This window comes from Onychomys torridus, chromosome 1, assembly GCF_903995425.1.
Source record: "Onychomys torridus chromosome 1, mOncTor1.1, whole genome shotgun sequence".
NCBI classification, from domain to species: domain Eukaryota; kingdom Metazoa; phylum Chordata; class Mammalia; order Rodentia; family Cricetidae; genus Onychomys; species Onychomys torridus.
Genome location: NC_050443.1, coordinates 56,683,024 through 56,702,570, shown reverse-complemented (window position 1 = coordinate 56,702,570; position 19,547 = coordinate 56,683,024). Strand labels below are relative to the sequence as shown.

Genomic DNA, 19,547 nt, shown 5'->3' with positions numbered 1-19,547 from the left:
AAGTCCTCATTCAAACTAACCAAAACCAAAACCAAAAAAAAAACAAAAAAGAAGACCCAAATTAACAAAATTAGAGATGAAAAGGGAAATGTTACAACAGACACTGGGGAAATTCAGAAAAGCATGAGGACATTAAAATGATATTCCACTAAATTGGAAAATCTAAAAGAAACTGCTTGATATTTAGATGCATATGACATATCAAAGTTAAACCAAGGTGAAGTAAACAATTTAAACAGACCTCCAGCAAGCACAAAGATAAAGTCAGAAATTAAACATCTCCCAACAACAACAACAAGAAAAATCCGAGGCAAGATGGACTCAGTGCAGAAGCCTACCAGACATTCAAAGAAGATCCAAGACCAAAGCAGCTCATAATATTCCATAAAATAGAAAAAGAAGAAACACTTACAACCTCTCTTTTTAAAACTATTATTGGAGCTGGAGAGGTGGCTCAGTGGTTAAGAGCACTGGCTGCTCTTCCAGAGGTCTGAGTTCAATTCCCAGCAAGAACATGGTGGCTCACAACCACCTGTAATGAGATCTGGTGCCCTTTTCTGGCCTGCAGGCATACATGCAGGCAGAACATTGTATACATAATAAACAATTAAATCTTTAAAAAAAAAAAAAAAAAGGAAGGAAGGAAGGAAGGAAGGAAGGAAGGAAGAAAGAAAGAAAGAAAGAAAGAAAGAAAGAAAGAAAGAAAGAAAGAAAGAAAGAAAGAAAGAAAGAAAAATAATTGTATCTGGTCTGGGGTGAAAGGGATGAAGGCCTCTTTTTTAAAAAAGCCATTGTTATCCTAATACAAAAATCAGATAAAGACACAACAATAACAACAAAAATTACAAATCAAGGTCTTCCATGGGGAGTCAGCAGAGCCTGGTACACTCAGCTGAGGCAGGTCCAAGGCCCTCCCCCTGGACCAAAGCTGTGCAAGGTGTCACACCCTAGGCACTGGCTCAAAAAAAGCCGACCCATGCACCAGGATGGCTCCTGATCCCCCTGCCTGGGTGCCCCCCCCAAACAGTTCGTGCTAAACAACTGCCTCCCCTATCCAGAAGTCCTAGTCTAGTCCTATGGGGGCTCCATAGCTATTAGTCCACAGTTAATGGGTTTCCACTAATGTGGCTGGTCATCTCCGCAGGTTTTCCCATCATGATCTCGACATCCCCTGCCCACAGAATCCCTCTTCCTTGGGATGGAAGTCTGGGGGGGTGCGAAGAGGGGAGATCTGTGGTTGGTATATAAAATGAACAGAAAATTTCTTAATAAAAAAATGAAAAAAAATTACAGACTAATCTCTGAATATGCAAAAATTCTCAGTAAAATACTTGCAAACCAGATTGAATAATGCATCCAAAAGATCATGAACCATGATAAAAATGGCATCAGTTCAGGGATCCAGAGATGGTTCAACATATGTCAACCAATAAATATAATGCATCATAAATAGACTCAAGGGCAGAAATCACATATCATTTCAATAGATGCAGAAAAGACCTTTGTCAGAATACAGCATTCCTTTATAATAAGAACCCTGGAGACAGCATGGGTGGAGCAAACATATCTCAACATAATAAAGGCCATTTATATGACAAAATAATAGCTCTCATATGTCAAATGGACAAAAACTCAAAACATCACCACTAAGGTCAGGAGCAAAACGCTCTTGACATTGCTATTCAGTACAGTACTTGGAGTCCTAAATCAACTTATAGAGAAGGAAATAAATGGGGTACAACTATGAAAGGAAGAAATCAAAGTATCCCTATTTGCATATGATATGATTCTATGAAGAAGAGACCCCTACATTCCACCAGAAAACTCCTAGAACTGAAAAGCAATTCAGTAAAGTAGCTGGTTGCAAAATTAACCAACCAGCATCAGTAGCTTTCTAATCTACCATAGACAATTACACTGAGAAAGAAATCCCAGAAACAATCCCATAAATGGAGCTTCAAAAATACCTTTGAAGAAACCTAGCCAAGGAGCTGAAATATCTATATAATAAAAGTTTTCAGATACCAGAACGTGCCATCCTACCAAAGTAATCTACAAATTCAATACAATCTTCCATCAAAATTCCAATGCAATTTTCACTTTTTTAAATCTTAAAATTCAGATGCAAACACAGGCCATGAATAGCCAAAACAATCCTAAATGATAAAAAATACTGCTAGAGGTATTACCATTCATGATTTTAAGTCATATTACAGAGCCATAGCACTAAAAACAGCATGGTGCAGGAACAAAAAAACAGACATATGGATTGATAGAGTAGAAATGAGAACCCAGATACTAGTCCACATACCAACTGTCATTTGTTTTTTGGGTTTTTGCTTTTGTTTTGTTTTGTTTTACAAAGAAGCCAAAGGTACACATTGGAGAAAATACAGAATTTTCAACAAATGATGCTGGGAAAACTAGGTATCTACATGTAGAAGAATGAATATTGACTCTTATTTTCCACTCTGCAAAAAAAATCAATTACAAATAAATAAACACCTTCAATGTTAGACCTGAAACTCTGAAATTTCTAATGGAAATCACAGGGAATACAGTACAGGCTCTATATCAGGCAAGGATTTCTATGGGACCTCATGAAATTAAAAGGCTTCTGTACTGCAAAAGAAGCTGTTGATTGCAGAAAAAGGAAGTCTACAGAATGGGGAAGAATGGTTGCCATTTATACAGATGACAGAGAATTTGTGTCTAGAATGCTCAAAGAGCCCCAAAATCTAAACACCAATAAAACAAACAGCTCAGTTTAAAAGTGGGTTATGGAAGTGAAAGGTGGTCCTGAAAAGAAGAAACACAAGTGACCAAGAAATACTTTTTTAAGTGTTCAATATCCTTAGCACCCCAGAAAGGGCAAATTAAGCTCCTTTGAGATTTTGTGCTACCTGATTCAGGATGGCTAAGATTAATAAAACAAATGCTGACAAGGATGTGGTGAGAAGGAAAACTATTCAATGTTAGTAAAATTGCTAGCTGATATAGCCACTGTGGAAATCAGTGTGGAGTTTTGTCATAAAGCTACAAGTAAACATATGACTCCTGGTCACATCCTCAAAGTTTTTTTTTATTCTTCTACAGAATTGTTTGTTCACTGTGTGCATTGCTGCTCTATTCACAATAACTAGGAAATGGAATCAGCCTTCATCTCCATCCAATGATGACTAAATAATGAAAATTTGGTACATATACACAATGGAGTTTTATTTCACTATAAAGAAAAACAAAATTAGAGCTGGAGAGATGGCTTAATGATTACAAGCACTAACTGCTCTTCCAGATGGAACTGCATTCCATTCCTAGCAATCACACGGTGATTCACAACTATCTGTAACTCCAGTTCCAGGGCATCTGATGCTATCTTTTGGCTTCTGTGGACATAAGTCATGTACGTAGTACGCAGACATACATGCAGGCAAAACACCCACGATGACTATTCTTGTATGTCACCTTGACTATATCTGCAGTTAACTAAACCCTGAGCAGCTGCATGCACTTATGAGGGCTTTTTCTTGATCAGGTCATTTCAGTTAGAAAGACCCACCCTAAGCCCAGATCTTTTGAGATAGAAAAATCCACCTTCTATCTGGGCCACAACTTCTGGTGGCAGCCTATATAATGGGCAAAGAAGGAGGAAATGTTTGCTCTTTGCCTGATTGCCTTGACTCTCATTGGTAATTTCAATCATTCACTGATACTAGAGCCTACTCCTTCTGGATTCTGGTGCATACTGAAGACCACCTCATGCCTCCATCCTCCTGGACAGAATAACTACTGGATTCTTGACATTTCTGTTTGGAGACTGCCAGTGTTACAATAGCCAAACCACAGCCTGCAAGTCACTTTAACACACCCCATGTAGAACCATTCATTCTATCAGTTGTTTCTCTCGAGAACTGTGACTACCACCATACCCATACACATGAAATAAAAACTAAAAAGTGAAATCTGAAGGAAAATGGATGGACCTGGAAAAATGATACCAAATGAAAGACCACCAACACAGAAAGACAAATGCCTCGTTTATCTCACAAATGTGGATCCTAGCTTCAACTCTATCAAAGTATCTGTTTAACTTGCAGTAGCTATAGAAGCCAGAAAATTAGCAAGGGCCATTGTAAAGGCAAGGGAGATCTTCTGCAAGGGGAGTGATGGTCTCTGAAGAGAGAAAGGGGAAATAATGCTAGGGAAGTCTTAAGAAGGGAGAGGAATAGGAAGATAGGTTAGAGGAGTCAGTGGAAGGGAGGAATGACTAACAATAAGGACATTTAAATAAGCCATATGGGCTGGGCAGTGGTGACGCACGCCTTTAATCCCAGGGCTCGGGAGGCAGAGCAAGGTGGATTTCTGAGTTCAAGGCCAGCCTGGGCTACCAAGTGAGTTTCAGGAAAGGCGCAAAGCTACACAGAGAAAACCTGTCTCAAAAAACAAACAAACAAATAAATAAATAAGCCATATGGAAACCTAATATTTTATAAGTATTTTATAAGCTCACATATGAGAGAGAGAGAGAGAGAGAGAGAGAGAGAGAGAGAGAGAGAGAGAATGTGTGTTTAAATGCAGTTACCCTACAAGGGGTATGGGATAGAGATGTCTCAGTAGTCATAGATAGGTTGCTAAATATAAAGCCCAGTATCAGGCATGATACATGTCCCTTTGAGCTATTGGTAAGGGGGATCCCAGAAACCCCTAAAACACAACAGGCTATTGCCACTGCTCTTGGTTGCCACTAGAATTTGATATTGCTGAAGATACCACATACTTCGACATGGAAAATCATGATGGCACTGATCTGGAAGCTTCCTTTCTGCTAGCTAATTTCCATAGTACTAGAAGGTGATATACAGTTTGCTGGGGGAGAAAAACCATCAACATGCTTACCAAGCCACGAACCTTGTGAACTACAATAACGATTGACTTGAAAAATATGCCTATGGATGAAATAGTGATTTCAGTGTTACAGGGATAACCAGCTGCTTTCTAGTTGAATCTAAGGCTCATTACACTGGAGGGAACACATGCCCGGTTCTATAAAAGCCTGACCAAGAACATGAGGCTGGGGAGGACATGGGTCCTAAGAGAGAACCCACTATAATTATTTTGCTAAATAACAGCATCAAACTGCCTTTTAAGTATTTCCTATACCCATAGGTTAGTACAGCTTTCAGTTCTCTTCAGAAAAAGAAAATTGGCCATGGATAGTGGTTCATACAGTGACTCAAAATGTTAAAGAGCAGAAAGTATCTATGGAGTTTTCATCTAGAAATGGGACACACCTGAAGTTGAGAAAGAAATGTGGGGGATGGAGTTGTCCTTGTAGAGTTGAGAGGTATAATGGTGTGTAATTATGATCAAAATACATTGTATACATGTCTGAAATTCTCAAGAAGTAAATTTAAAAGTATTATACTTATTTTTACAAGGACTGTTTGCTTGGCAATAAAGCAGTAGAGGGCTTGTCTACCATGGCAAGGCCATCAGCTCAATTCCCAGAGGTGGCAGGGAGGAGGAGGCACAGGAAGAAGAGTAATTTGCACACAAAGAGCACATTTTGAGTGAAGAATAAAAAGGTATGATTGGAGTAATGGCTGAGTCAAGAAAAATATAGAACTACTTGCCTTTCCAGGTTTGGGTAAGTAATGAGACCCAAGACTCCTCTCTACTTCTACTAGGGTCTAGGTGAGTAATGACCACTCAAAATTTTCTTAACTTTGAATTCCTCTTAATTTCTGCTAAAATTCAGCATCTTCTCTCAGTTCTAATCCAAGAATGCAGACAGACAGATAAACACAAACACACACATAAATGTATTGACAAGTATGTACTGAAGATTAAAAAAAACCTTCTCTGCTTCTGAAGTTGTTCAAAGGATGGGTTAATCACTTTATTAACATACAAGTTGTTTAAAAAAAAAAAAACTTAATTGGACTAAGTGTAATTGTGCTAAAATACCATTAACCAATGAGCACTAGCCTCAGAAAGCACTAGAAACAGTGTCTGTATTGATCTTGCCAACCAGACCTATCCGAGGCCTGCTCATGAGCTAGCTGTCTTCTGTCCCATCCTGTCCCAGCATTTGTCCCATCACGTCAGATTCTATTCACTCCTCATCCTTTGCTCTCTGCTGTGCATGTCTTTCCTTAGCACAGATTGTACCAGTTAGCTGGGGCCTAGACTTACTAATAGCCCATGCTCTTTGGAGAAGCCACTTTGTCAGTTGAAAGAGTCTAGAATTCCTAAATCCCCAATGTCTCACACATTCCTCATGAACCATGATGGTAGGCTCAGTGTCTTATAGGGGGTCCTTGCATCATCAATTTCTCCTGAAGCTTAGCTCCTCCATAATGACTCCATTGGTGCTTCCTCAGACTGCCTAATTACTGTCTCACTGAAAAGGACAGATATGTGTGAGACTTTTTAAGGTCTACCAGGATCTTTCTTCTAGGGGCTTAAGTCTCAGACACAAAGCTGTGAGCCTTCTCTTAGGAGCATTTTAGGAAAACATCATCCTCAAGTCTTCAAGCAGAGATAAAAATATACAGCCGGTAAATCTGGTGAGTACTGAACTGAAAATATATTTATCAAAAAAGGCAAAACCATTCCAGGAAAATAACTTTTTAGAAAAGAAAAATACTTCAGAAAAATAAATCAAACCAAATAAATGCTTCTAGGAGACTCTTGGGAGTCTACACCCAAGGAAGAAGTCAAAGTACTCAATAAATCGTCCTTAGAAATGATCAGTTCTGGGCATTTACAACAAATGGCCAAGGGAACCAGCCTTGAGGAAGGAGATTCTCATTGGGCCCCATATCCACACTGGTATTCTTTGGATTTGGAAAATAAAACTCAAGTGATGATACTACAGAATGGAAGGAAAACCCTTCACTGGACAAATCCCTCCTTAGGAAAGGTGAGTGGTGGCCATTGAACCAGAAACAGGTTGCATCACAGCTAAATAACCCACACCTGACTGAAGCTGGCCCTGTCTCTCCTGGGTAAAAAACAAGTGAGACAATTTAAGCTCACCTGAAGGGAAGCCTGGAGGCAAAGAACCTTGAGCCTCCGGCTCATTTGCCGTGTTCTAAATCAATACATCGAGTTCTATGGTTCACGGGAAGTTAAGTGGTTTTACTTCTGAATTACAGGCATGGTTAATTGCACTTTGAAGTAGATGGTGTTTATATTGTATTGGGTCATTCTTATTTTACAGACCCAGAGATGGCATTTATGTACTGCAAAATGTACTTACAGCCATGTGCATATGGGCAGCACTAATTGAATTCAGTAGGTTAAATATAATGATGATGCTAATAATATTGATGAAATTTGGAGGGAGATATGTTGGGGAAACCCCAGGAGGAAGATAGATATGATATAAAAAAAATTGTATACATGCATATGTTTTTCAAAGAATAAAAAATATAACAAAAATAATTTTTTTAATTATATGGCTGTGGTGAGTCTGTGCCCTGCTCCCCCGACACACACACACATTTAAATCCAGTCTCTGCAATCTGAGCTCTACCATGGAATGGAAGGGATTGAAGGAAAGATCTTGAAGTCAAAAGAATATAATCTATGCCTCCCTGCTCCTGTATCTGGAACGACTACATTTACCATTAGGGAAAAAAAAAAAAAAAAAAAAAAAAACATAAATAAAACTCATTGTAAGCAGCAGGAGAGCAGGATAGCTGGGGTTTATTTAATATGTGTTGCCATAATAACTACACTACTTCCTATTAAACTGTAGACAGAGTACAAAGGGGATAGAGGAAGTTCTTGCTCAGAGAGTGAAGCCAGAATACTGCTGTGCAAGAGGATAATGGAGTCAACACATTTACTTTTTTTTGTAGACTCTGGAATCAAAAATAACAAGGTTGGAAATATGGCACTGCCATGGGTCACAGTATTGAATCTCCCTGAGTCTTACTTGTCACACCTGTAAAATGGGATTTGCTGAAATGAATCATTATAATGAAAGATAACCATCAGTCACTATGCTGGCTCATTTTATATCATCTTGACACAAGCTACAGCTAACAGAGAAGAGAGAACCACAATTAAGGGAACACTTCAGCAAGACTGACCCATACATAGGTAAGTCTATGCAGTACTGTTTTGATTAATGATTGATGTGGGAGGGACCAGGCCACAGCAGGTGATACTAGTGGTCCTGAGATTATAAGGAAGTAGAATGAGCAAGCCATGAGGAGCAAGCCACTAAGCAGCACTCCTCCATGGGCTCTGCATCACATCCAGGTTCCTGCCCTGAGTTCCTGCTCCAACTTCCCTCAGTGATGGACTGTGGTGTGGAATGGACTGTAAACTGAATTAAACCCTTTCCTCCCAGCCAATTACTTTTGCTCATGGTATTTTATCACAAATATAAAATAAAAATACTCTAATGAAGATAGCCACATAACACATACAACTAAGGTAGGTTTTTTTCTTTGTTTGTTTTTGTTGTTTGTTTATCTTTAAGTGAGTGAATGGTCAAAATAAGCTGAAACTCTTCTTACATGATCTGGAAAAATAAGATGATAATATAGAAAAGTACCATCCTTGCCTATGTTTTAATTAACCTTGGATCATCGAGAATCAGATATACAATTTGCAAAACCCACTGCAAAATGTAAATCCAGGGCCCCTTGTCAAAACTTGTTTATTTATTTATTCTTTGCTGAGGCTCTTAATTTTTAATTTTTGATTTTTTAAGTTTTTAATAGACAAAAAACATGCACATATTTATGAGGTAGTGTGAGACTTCAGTAGGTTTACAATGAGGCATGATCTGAAAAAAAGTTTTTGATGTATAAAACACCTCAAACATTTGGCATTTCTTTATGACTGAAATATCAAAACCCTCTGCACTGGATACTTTCAAGTACTACAATGAATTGCTAACAACTGTGGTTATTTCTCTGTGCCATGGATCATTAGAAGTTTCTCTTCCTATCCAATAGCATCACCATACCCACTGCCCACCCTCTCCCTCTTTTCTTCCCCCAGTACTCTTCCTAGTCTCTAGAAATCACTACTTGAGTCTGGGTTAGTTCACTTCTCTATAGCTCTCATAAAACACTGACCAAAACCAAATTGGAAGAGAAGAGGGTCTATTTGGTTTACGGGTCTATGTCACAGCCCATCACAGAAGAAGTATGACAGGAACCCAAACAGATCAGGAACCAGAGGCAGGAACTGAAGCAGAGGCCACAGAACATGTCTTATTTGCTTGCTCTCCATGACTTGCTTGGTTTACTTTTATACAACCCAAGATCTTCCGGGCATTGTTTACAGTGGGATGAGACCTCCCACATCAGTCTTTAATCAATAAATGCCCGCATTGTCCTCAGGCCAATATTTTGGAGGCAACTGAGGTTCCCCTCTTGTCACCTGACTACAGTTTGGGTCAGGCTGACTAAAGGAAGTTACCAGTAGAGTATCTGATTCTGTGAACTACAATTTTAGCTTCCACATATAAATGAGATCATATGGTATGTGACCTTCTGTGCCTGACTTGACTTACTTAGTCAAAGTCCTTTAATTTCCTTCCATGTTGTCACAAATACCTGGTAGAAACTATTTTTTTAAAGAATTTCAATATGGTAAAGGTGAAGGATAGGCATCAAACAAAGCGATGGCTATTCTAAGCAGATAAACATGTGAAAACATACATTTCTATTTATTTATTTATTTAATAGCCCAACCACAGTTTCCCCTCCCTTCTCTCTTCCCACACTCACCTCTCCACCTCCCCTCTGCCCCACCCATCTACTCCTCCCCCACTTCTGTTCAGGAAAGGCCAGGTCTCCCATGAATATCAACAAAACATGGTATATCAGGTGGCAGTAAGACTAAGCACCTCCCCTTTTATTAAGGCTGGGAAAGGTAACACAATATGAGGAGTAGGGTTCCAAAAGCCAGTAAAAGAGTAGGAGACAGCCCTTACTCCCATTGTGAGGAGTCCCACAAGAAGACCAAGCTACACAGCTGTCACATATATGCAGAGAGCCTAGGTCAGTTCCATGCAGGCTCCCTGGTTGTCAGTTCAGCCTCTATGAGTCCCTGTGAGCCCAGATTAGTTGATTCTGTGGGTTTTCTTGTAATGTCCTTGACCCCTCTGGCTCCTACAATCCTTCCTTCCTGAAGCTTGGACTAATGTTTGACTGTGGGTCTCTGCATCTATTTCTACCAGTTGCTTCATGATGACTGGGGGTGAGTGGGGATGGGAACATGAGAAATCAGGTAGGGGTGGGGATAACCAAAAGAGCCAACTGGAAAAGGGAGATATTTTGGGGTCAGGTAGAAACCTGATGCAAAGGAAACTCCCAGGATTCTACAAGGATGACCCAGTTAAGACTCCTATCAATTGCAGTTATGGAGCCTGAACTGGTCATCTCCTATGACCAGGCAAGACTTTCAGTGGAGGGATTGGGACACAAATCCAGCCACATAACTTTCAACCTACAGTCTGTCCTGCCTATGGGATATACTGGGATAAGAGTGGCCTAGAGATTATGGGAGTGACCAACCAATGACAGGTCTCCCCTGAGACCCAAGCCATGAGAGTGAACCCACCCCTGACACTTCCTGGAGCACCAGGCCCCAGAGACCTAGAATAGAAAATATACATTTTAAATAAAGAGCAAGCAGAAATCATTCTTATTTGACCAGAGGATTGGAAGTGCCCTAAAACCAAACTCCAAGAAACAGGTCAATAGAAGAGGAGGAGGAGGAAGAGGAAGAGGAGGGAGAGAAGGAGGGGGGAGAAGAAAGAAGAGATGAAGGAAGAGGAGGAAGAAAAGAAGAGGAAGAGGGAGAAGAAGGAGGAGAACGAGAAGGAGGAGAAGGAGAAAGAGGAGAAGAAGGAGAAGGAGAAGAAACAGGAAGAAAAGACAGTTATGATTCAGTGGGGGCTGATTTCTGCTTGCTATTTATATGATTACTTAAAAATACATATATGTACATATACATATTGTTTTCAAATGTCTTTTATGTTCTCCTCCTTAGGAAGAGAATTTGGAAAACACAGACTTATATGTATCTACTTTCTTAAATAAATAATTATCCAGTGAAGATTGCCCTGGATTACTACCTCCAACTCCCTGGCTTTGCTCATCTGCCAAGTGGAGGGGGCCCTGTGGCTGCTGGGAAATTGCTCTTAAATGCATAAAACACATAAGAGATTTTTTTTTAATCCCTTACTATTCATTAAAGCACTTTAGGGCCTTGTTAATTCCAATGGGATAATCAGTTGTTGAATTGCCAGGTTGTTAAGCATCCATTGTCAGACGCTGATGGGATGTGAGAAATTACATTTTGTATCTACCCAAGAGTCACCTGAACACCATTAGCACTTCATCAGGTAAGATGGTATGTTCTGGGAATAAATTCACTTGGCTTTTGTTCTCCAGTCTTTCCTTTCATCTTCCAAATTTCTTTTCATTGCAAATCATTCCTCATTCTCTTTTGTTTCTCCTGCCTCAGTGAGGTCTGAAGCTCATTGGCAACAAATCAGCCATGCTTATACACAGGACTCTATACTAAAAGGGCAACAAGGATCTGTATTTGGGGGTGTCTGTGTGCAACCATATGTCCGTATGGCTGCCTGAGTATCCACATGTGACTCTGAATTGATGTCAATGTTTCTACTGCGCTCTTGATTTGGCTTTGCTTTGATTTCAGAGTTCTTGGCTATACCTTCAGACATTGAGCTGCAGCTACTCAGGTTACCAAGAGAATTCATCACCCAGGGCTCAAAGATTCGGTTTCCTTCCTCCCTATTCTGACTGACTGAGAGTCACAGAGCAACAAAGAGCATGGAGAGAGAAGAGCCTGGGTTAGAGGTTGGAAAATGTGATTCCGGGGCCTGTTTTCTGTTTTCAAAGAGGAAGTCATCATCATGGGTGATCTGCTCTGTATCCTAGCAGGTCATTTCCTTTCCCTGACAGTTAGCTATTCATTTTCCCCATTCTTTAACCACAGAATGACATTAACATTTACTCTTGGTGTTATATCAAGAAGACACAGCAATGGATTTCTATCAAGACAGACAAGTCCCCAGTCAGATACAGAACTTCTGTTCTAAAACAGAAGGACCATTACCATGACTTCAGAGGGACCTCTCAGCCAAATTTGCAAGAAGAGGGTCATCATTCTACTCACGGAACTGTTCCAGATGCTGGGCACTGTTAGATTCAGGAAAGGCAGTGATAGTCACCAATGGACACGGATTCCCTCCCAGTGTCTGGCAGAGACTGTCTTGCCGGAAGTAGACTTGCCTGGGATCAATGCTTCTCTCCAGAATTTCAAGGTGAGTCTAGAACAGAAACAAAACAAGTATGCATATTACTAATATTTATCTAATCGCTCAAATAGGAAAAAATATCTTACGTTCATTAAACCTTGCAATTTCCAGAAGTGCTGATGCCAGCCCGATCTGCCTGATGGATATGGAGCACTGAGTGATGAGAGGCTATTCTTAGGAGTTTTGGGGGCCAAACAGACAGCATTGATTCTGCACATATCTGCATACCAGATTTGTTTGCAAGTTGCACTATAAGTAAGAAAGCAAGGATACAAAATGTTCTTCCCATAACCACAGTGTAGTTACCATGAACACAGAGAATACCAGAGCACTAGAGACCATGAAACCATGAGTCCCAGCAGCACAGAATCTAGTAGGTCCAGGCATTAATGGAAAGCTATGAACATCTTGAAGAAAAACTAAAAACAGCTTACCTATGGATGCTAAGTTAATGGGAAACTGGCCAATAACAACTGAGTTTTTAGTACTCTGCCTCCAAATTTAAATACTAGTTGAAAGCACAGCTTTACACAAAAGATGGGAAAGCTATCAAAACAAGGACACCTAGTTAACAACCTTTAATACTACTGATGTTTTCACTAACCAAAACAAGGAGACTACTTAAAACATGCTAGAGATGCCTTGAGACCCCCATCTGCTTACAGTGACTTCAACAACCAGAGAGGCACAGCCAGCCCCACTGCAACATGGGAGATTGGTGGACAAACATAATCCAGCTTCAGATATCAAGTTTTAACTGTAATCAGGTAGATATCAACAGACCTACCTTCTCTCTTGATGATTGAACCTGCTAGGTAAATAACTCACTCTCTCTCTCTCTCTCTCTCTCTCTCTCTCTCTCTCTCTCTCTCTCTCTCTCTTTCTCACATAAGATATTTGTGAGTATATTACAGCAGGATATAGTATAGAATTATGTCCCCCAAACACTCATGCTTTCACCTATAGAACATATGATTACTTAATCTTAAATGGACACAGAGGCTATAAGATGAAGATTTCCATAAGACAAGGAGTCTATCCTGCCTTATCCTGTTGGGGTCAATATAAGTATAAGGAATTAAAAGCAAAGACTCTTTCCTGGCTGCTGAGAACCAGTGAACACCCAGCCTGCTATCCTGCCATGGAAGACAGAGAATGGTACAATCAACAGAGGTGTATGAGAATCTCCAGAAGCTAAAAAAGGCAAGAAAATGCCTCCTTCAGACTTCAGAAGGGGGCACATTCTAATACTTTGGTTCTTTCCAATTTTAATTTTTCTTTAAATTCTTGTTTAAACAACTAAATTTTATGACAATTTGCTGCAGCAGAAACAGAAAATGAATGTAGCAAAAAAACAAGGAAAATAATGTTCTAAATGAAGTTTAAGGAAACAGCATGTCTATAAATATTTAAGTACTCAACTATTTGAGACCCATGGGAAAAGAAAATGTGTCCAGGAACAAAGAGAACCATATAGTTCTGTGGATTTTCTTCTACCTCAAGAGCGCGTGGAAATTTTACCTGGAATTGAGCCTCGTGGCTCACATTTGTAAGTTTAACATTCAAGAGGCAGATGGGAAGATAGCTGAGTTTGAGGCCAGCCTTGGCAGCCTAGTAAACTCAAGGCCACCTTGGTCTCCACAGGGAGGCTCCATGTTAAAAACCTACATTCTTTCCTATAGATGAAGTTTATTCTTGGTAAACCCTGATAATGTTTTTGGTTCTTATTCTAAACCTGATGATAGCACTACCCTCCCTGGAACAGAATAAAACTTGGACCTGTAATTAAGTCTATTTTTAAAGTGTGTGTTTCACTGTAGGTGCCTTCCAGTATGTGTGTAAATAATCCTATCATATATGTATCTGCAAAAACACACACACACACACACACACACACACACACACACACACACACACAAATTTCTTGGCTTATACTTCTTTCTGCAGAACTAGATGCCAGAAGAAATGAAGCACTGCTCGGAAATTGATAGTAGAAAGGATTTTAATCCAATAACCCTGTTTCTATCAAGTTTATAATCATGAGCAGTTAAAGAAGTTTTAAATCGGCACAACTGTTGAAAAACTAGTTTCTAAATAACACATATGACTTTTACAAGAAATGAAAGCAAAAACAGATACCTGAAAGGGGAATAAATTAAAACAAATATTAACTTTTTCAGTGCATACACACACAGAGCAATATTTGATTCCTGAAAATAAAAACAATTAAGTCTCACAACAGAAAGGCTTAGAAAGAGCAAGTTGCTTGGGCCACACTGCCTGGGTTTACATTCTGACTGCGCTTTTGTAGACTTAAATAAATATTATCCTCCTTATGACTCAGTTTTTCATCTTTGAAATGCATGTTAAAACAATATCCCCCACTTCATGCAGTGGTTGCTAACTTCAGAATTTTTTTTTAAAAAAATGTGAGAAAAGGATCTGCTGCCAAGTGGTACAAGCCTATAATCTCAGCACCTCAGGAGGCTGAGGTAAGAGGCTGACTACTTCAAGGCATGCCTGATCTACAAAGAGAGTTCAAGGCCAGCCTGGGAACTTAACCAGACTCTGTCTCAAAATAAAAGATTTTAAAAGGTGGGTTTTTAAATTGAAATTCTAATATAATTACATCATTTCCCCCACTTCCCTTTCCTCCCTCCAAGCCCTCCCATATACCCGTTCTTGCTATTTTTTTAAATTTATGACCTCCTTTTTCATTAACTGTCATTATGAGCCTGTAGATAGATAGATAGATAGATAGATAGATAGATAGATAGATAGATAGATAGATAGATAGATAGATAGATAGATGATAAATGATAGACAAGACAGACAGATATTCATAAATAGAATCTATTCAGTCTGTATAATGTTATTTACATGTATGTTTACAAGGCTGATAATTTGATATCTGACAGCCAATTGATGTTCTCTCCCCGGGGGAAGACTGTTTCTCCAGCTCCCAGCAATCCTTCATTGCCTATAGTTCTTAGTTATGGTTGGTGCCTCCTGGGCTTTCCCTGGAGGGGAAAAGCTTGCCTACCATTGTTGTTTCTCGTTCCAGTCATGTTTAGGCCATCATGTTGGTGAGACTTTATGGTATAGTTTCTGAGATTATTAGGAGACACATTCTCACCCTCTCTGGCTTTTACAGTCTTCCCACCCACTCTTCCTGCAATGATCCCTTGGCCTTAGGTATGGGAATTGTATTGTAGATGTATCCCTTGGGACTTGACTCTGCAGTTTGATTGCTTGCGGTTTCTCTAATGGTCTCTGTCTGCTGCAAAGAGAAGTTTCCTTGATGTGGTACAAGGATTACAATTATTGGGCTAGGCCCTAAAGAAGGGTATGCAGGGTGGAGAGGTTAGATGAGATGAGTTTTGTCTTATTTTTTTTTTTTTTTTTTAATGTTTTGTATTTTTGCCTAAGGAGGTAGCTCAAAGGTAGAGCACTTGCCTAACATGTGCAATTCCCTGGGCTCAATTCCTAGTACTGAGCATAAAAAGTTATGACCTAAAATAAAATGAAAAATAAAAGCAAGATCTGGAAAGATGGTTTCATGGTTAAGAGGGTTTACTGCTATGGCAGAAGATGAAAGTTTCGTTCTAGCATCCATGTCAAATGGTTCACGGGTCTGACACTCTCTTCTCACCACCATGGGCAACTGCACTCCAGTCCTCATACCCCCATACAGACACACATGTATATATATATGTGTGTGTGTGTGTGTGTGTGTGTGTGTGTGTGTGTATACCATTTTTCTTGTCATGTAGGAACACTCAACGCTATCTGCTATTGTTGGTGAAACAATATTAACTTCAACCATGTTATAATGAAGAACTGAAAATGAAGCACCGGTAGTTTGCAAACAGTCAAGAGTGGGGGAAACAACTCAAAGAAAATATGGTCCACATTGCACTTGAGAACAAAGACTGCAGCAAAGCACAGAAAAGAACATATCCTCAAATGACAACCATAACCAAATATGTTGTAAGTATAAATGGGCTAAATCAGCCTTATTAAATGACAGGAACATTCCGATTGCTGCTTTTAATATTCTAATGCATGTTGTATATAAGTGGTATTTTTGAAAGCAGCTCTGTGTAAATGAGAAACACTCCTAAATTATCTCTTTATTTTTGTTTGCCTGTACTCTAACATTTTTAAGGGAGAAATATTGGATCTAAGAGGAAATGTGAACATAAATTAAAGTAGGCAAGGCAACAATAATATATGACAAAGTCATATTCCAGATCAAGTGCATTAAATGGGATTTTAAAATCTTATTTTGATAAAGGGCACAATTCGCAATGAACATATAAAACTCATAAATCTTAAGAATCAAATAACATGGTTTTGAAATATGTAACACAAAGCGGCAGAAAGAGAAAAATGACACCAGGAGTGGGAAACTGTGAAATGGCATCACAGACTTGGGTAAACAGAAGTGGTAAAAACAGTAATACAGGACCACTGCACAGGGTTGCCATTTACATAGTTGTAACAGGGAACATGTTTTATTTAATTGTTCTCAAACATCCATGAAATTGGAATAGCAATTAGTCATATATGGGGCTATTAAAATTCACTGCATTTCAACAAAAAGGAAAATTATGTAAACCACATTTCCTGATCATTATTAAGAGAAATTAGAGCTAAATTAAAAGTGGTCTTAAAAATAGCAAAAAAAATAAAACAACTGTTTGGGAAATAGAATAACATTTTCCTAAGAGAAGCTTACTAAACAAATTTATATTCCAAAAAGGAAACCAGTCTTGGGCTATTAGCCCAAGCCCTGTTGTAAGACTTAGATGTGTCAAGGTACAGATTAATAGTCAGGTGTCTGCTTAGTATTTGCAAAAGCAAAGAACCTGCCCTGCTGCCTTTCCTAAAGTGCATTCAGTGGGATGTTAATAAATGCTGGAATATCTAGTGAGCTGGAGGAGGTAAGCCATTCAAAGCCGGAACACTGGAAATGGTAATTTAAGGACTATGAAAATATCTTCATGCCTGGAACTTCTCAGATCCTTTACTATGTACACATGTCCTGTGAGTGCCAAGAATAAAGACTGGTACGTGGAGCTTCGTGAATCTATCTGCCACTAGTCTCTTTTTTTTTTTTTTAAAGATTTCAGGAGGGCTTGCAAAATGGCTCAGTAGGTAAAAATATTTGCTACCAAGCCTGAGGACCTGAGTTCAGTCCCCAAGACCCACATGATAGAAGGAGAAAACCAACTTCTCCAAGTTGTTCTCTGGCTTCCACATGGGCATAATGGCCCACATGAGTACATGTACATACACACACTAAATAAAGACATAAATGTAACTTAAAATTTAAAGATTTAGGAATTTGGAGTGTTGCAGAATACACTTTAAGAAATATTATTGTTCCAAATTGTTCTGTGCATCAGATTCTGTCTTTCAATACAATGTCATTATAGCCACAAGGGTCCTCACTGAGATGGACGGGGATGATTGACAGCCTGCCAAGGAAAAACAGTGATTATCATTTTTTGTTACAAATAACTCACAGAAGTATAGTCCCTGATACCAAACAATAAAAAAATAAATGAAATGATGGGGCTTCAGTACAGCTCAAGATGGTAGAACATCAACTTGTCAAGAGTGCAGGAGACCCTGGCTTTACCAGACGACACTGCCACGTATCATAATTGTATTAATAATTAAATATAGGTTTTAATGCTCAGTTTGTTAGGATTCTGTGTATGTGCAGCTCAGGGTCTTGTCTGGCACCTTGTCATCAGTGGATGACTGCATCCCCGCCTTAAAAAGCCACACACTGACCCCCACGCTCTCTCTGCAACTCTCCTTTCTGTTTCCTCTCTGCTCTGCTCCCACCATCTTCCTGTCTCTCCAGGCCTGGTTTCTTTCTAATAAAGCTCTTTCTAACTCTGGTAGTCATAGCTGTGGCTTGGAACTTTTCCCGCCAACCCACCAACACCATTCATCCTTTCACAGTTATGGGAGGCAGGTTCAGCTTTCCATTTGTCTATGGAAGTCATCAAGGACAGTTGCTTGTTAGTCAACAAGTGACAGATATTGCCAAGCCAGGGACCTTGTCTTTCCCAGTACACTTCAACCTGATGCCCACCAGCAAATGCAAAAGCAACAGGCTTGAATTCTGTTCATTTATATTACATGTGTAATTATCACAAGCATCAAAACCCTCCAAATGCCTAGTATACATTAACTTAAGCTCATTCCCATGAACTGTAATTTTCCCATAGCCATCTCCCACACCTTTCAATGAAATATTTGTCCCTTTGGACCTATCACCTAATATGCACCAAATATGTAACACCTCCAACTCCAAGGGGATTATTTTGGCTCTATTCACACAGGCAATGACTAAGCAGTCAACCAATAAAAAGATTCTGTGGATTTCCTTTAGCACAAATGGCTTTGTCTTGATCTCCAGCTGAAGGCTCCCGCCTCAGGTCCAGAAAGGCTCTCTTAATTGGATATTGTTGGAATCCTTGATGGGAGAAGCAGGGCCTATGAATACCAGTGCCAAGTGATGCTAATTACAGCCCTGTGGAAGCCACAGGGGTGGGTTTCTTTGTGAAAGCAGCACCAAGTTCAAAGAGGTTGGCTCCTAAAAGAGAAAGGCCTGTCTGCAGGGAGATCAAGCAGATAACCTTAGCCTAGGGCTGTATCCGGAGTCCTTGGGCTTTCTTAAAGTGCTACAATAGCCATTCCCTGACTTCAGCAGGCTACTCTGCTGATGGCCACTTACAAAGCGGGAAGCACTCTGCTCTGGAAAAATCATATTTTCTTGTTATGATCCCCTAACAACTGCACTTTCTGGTGCCCTAATTTAGGGGGAAATAAGCCCACCCCTAAAGACATGGCCTATTTTATTTTTATACTGCTTACTTCACTGGGCACTTCAATACACTCAGCAGATAATCAGAACATCTCATCACAGGAACAAATAACACCTTTAAATAAAAACCTAAGCCAGAGAGCACACTGGAAGTTCCAGACATGCTTTAGCCAAGCGCCCATCAGGTAAAAGCAGCCCCCTAACTTAAAGGGACTTACCTCTGTTTTGTGATGTTGCTGATGGCAGCACCTGGTGAACACCTGGTGAACACCTAGAAATACCCTACCACTAAGAGATATCCTCACACTCCAGGGGCTTACTCTAAGAGCAAGGGGGACATTTGCCATTTATAAGGAAAAGAGGGCTTTAATATCTGTT

The 19,547-nt window shown here is 39.6% G+C and overlaps 1 protein-coding gene across 1 annotated transcript in view; it reads right to left on the bottom strand.

Moving 5' to 3' along the window:
- Nucleotides 1-19,547, bottom strand: part of Agbl1 (ATP/GTP binding protein like 1) — a 791,956-nt gene that overhangs the window by 610,715 nt on the left and 161,694 nt on the right. Inside the window, exon 17 of the mRNA XM_036170190.1 lies at nt 12,181-12,334. Coding sequence (XP_036026083.1) covers nt 12,181-12,334 — 154 coding nt within the window. The remainder of the gene's footprint in view (nt 1-12,180; nt 12,335-19,547) is intronic.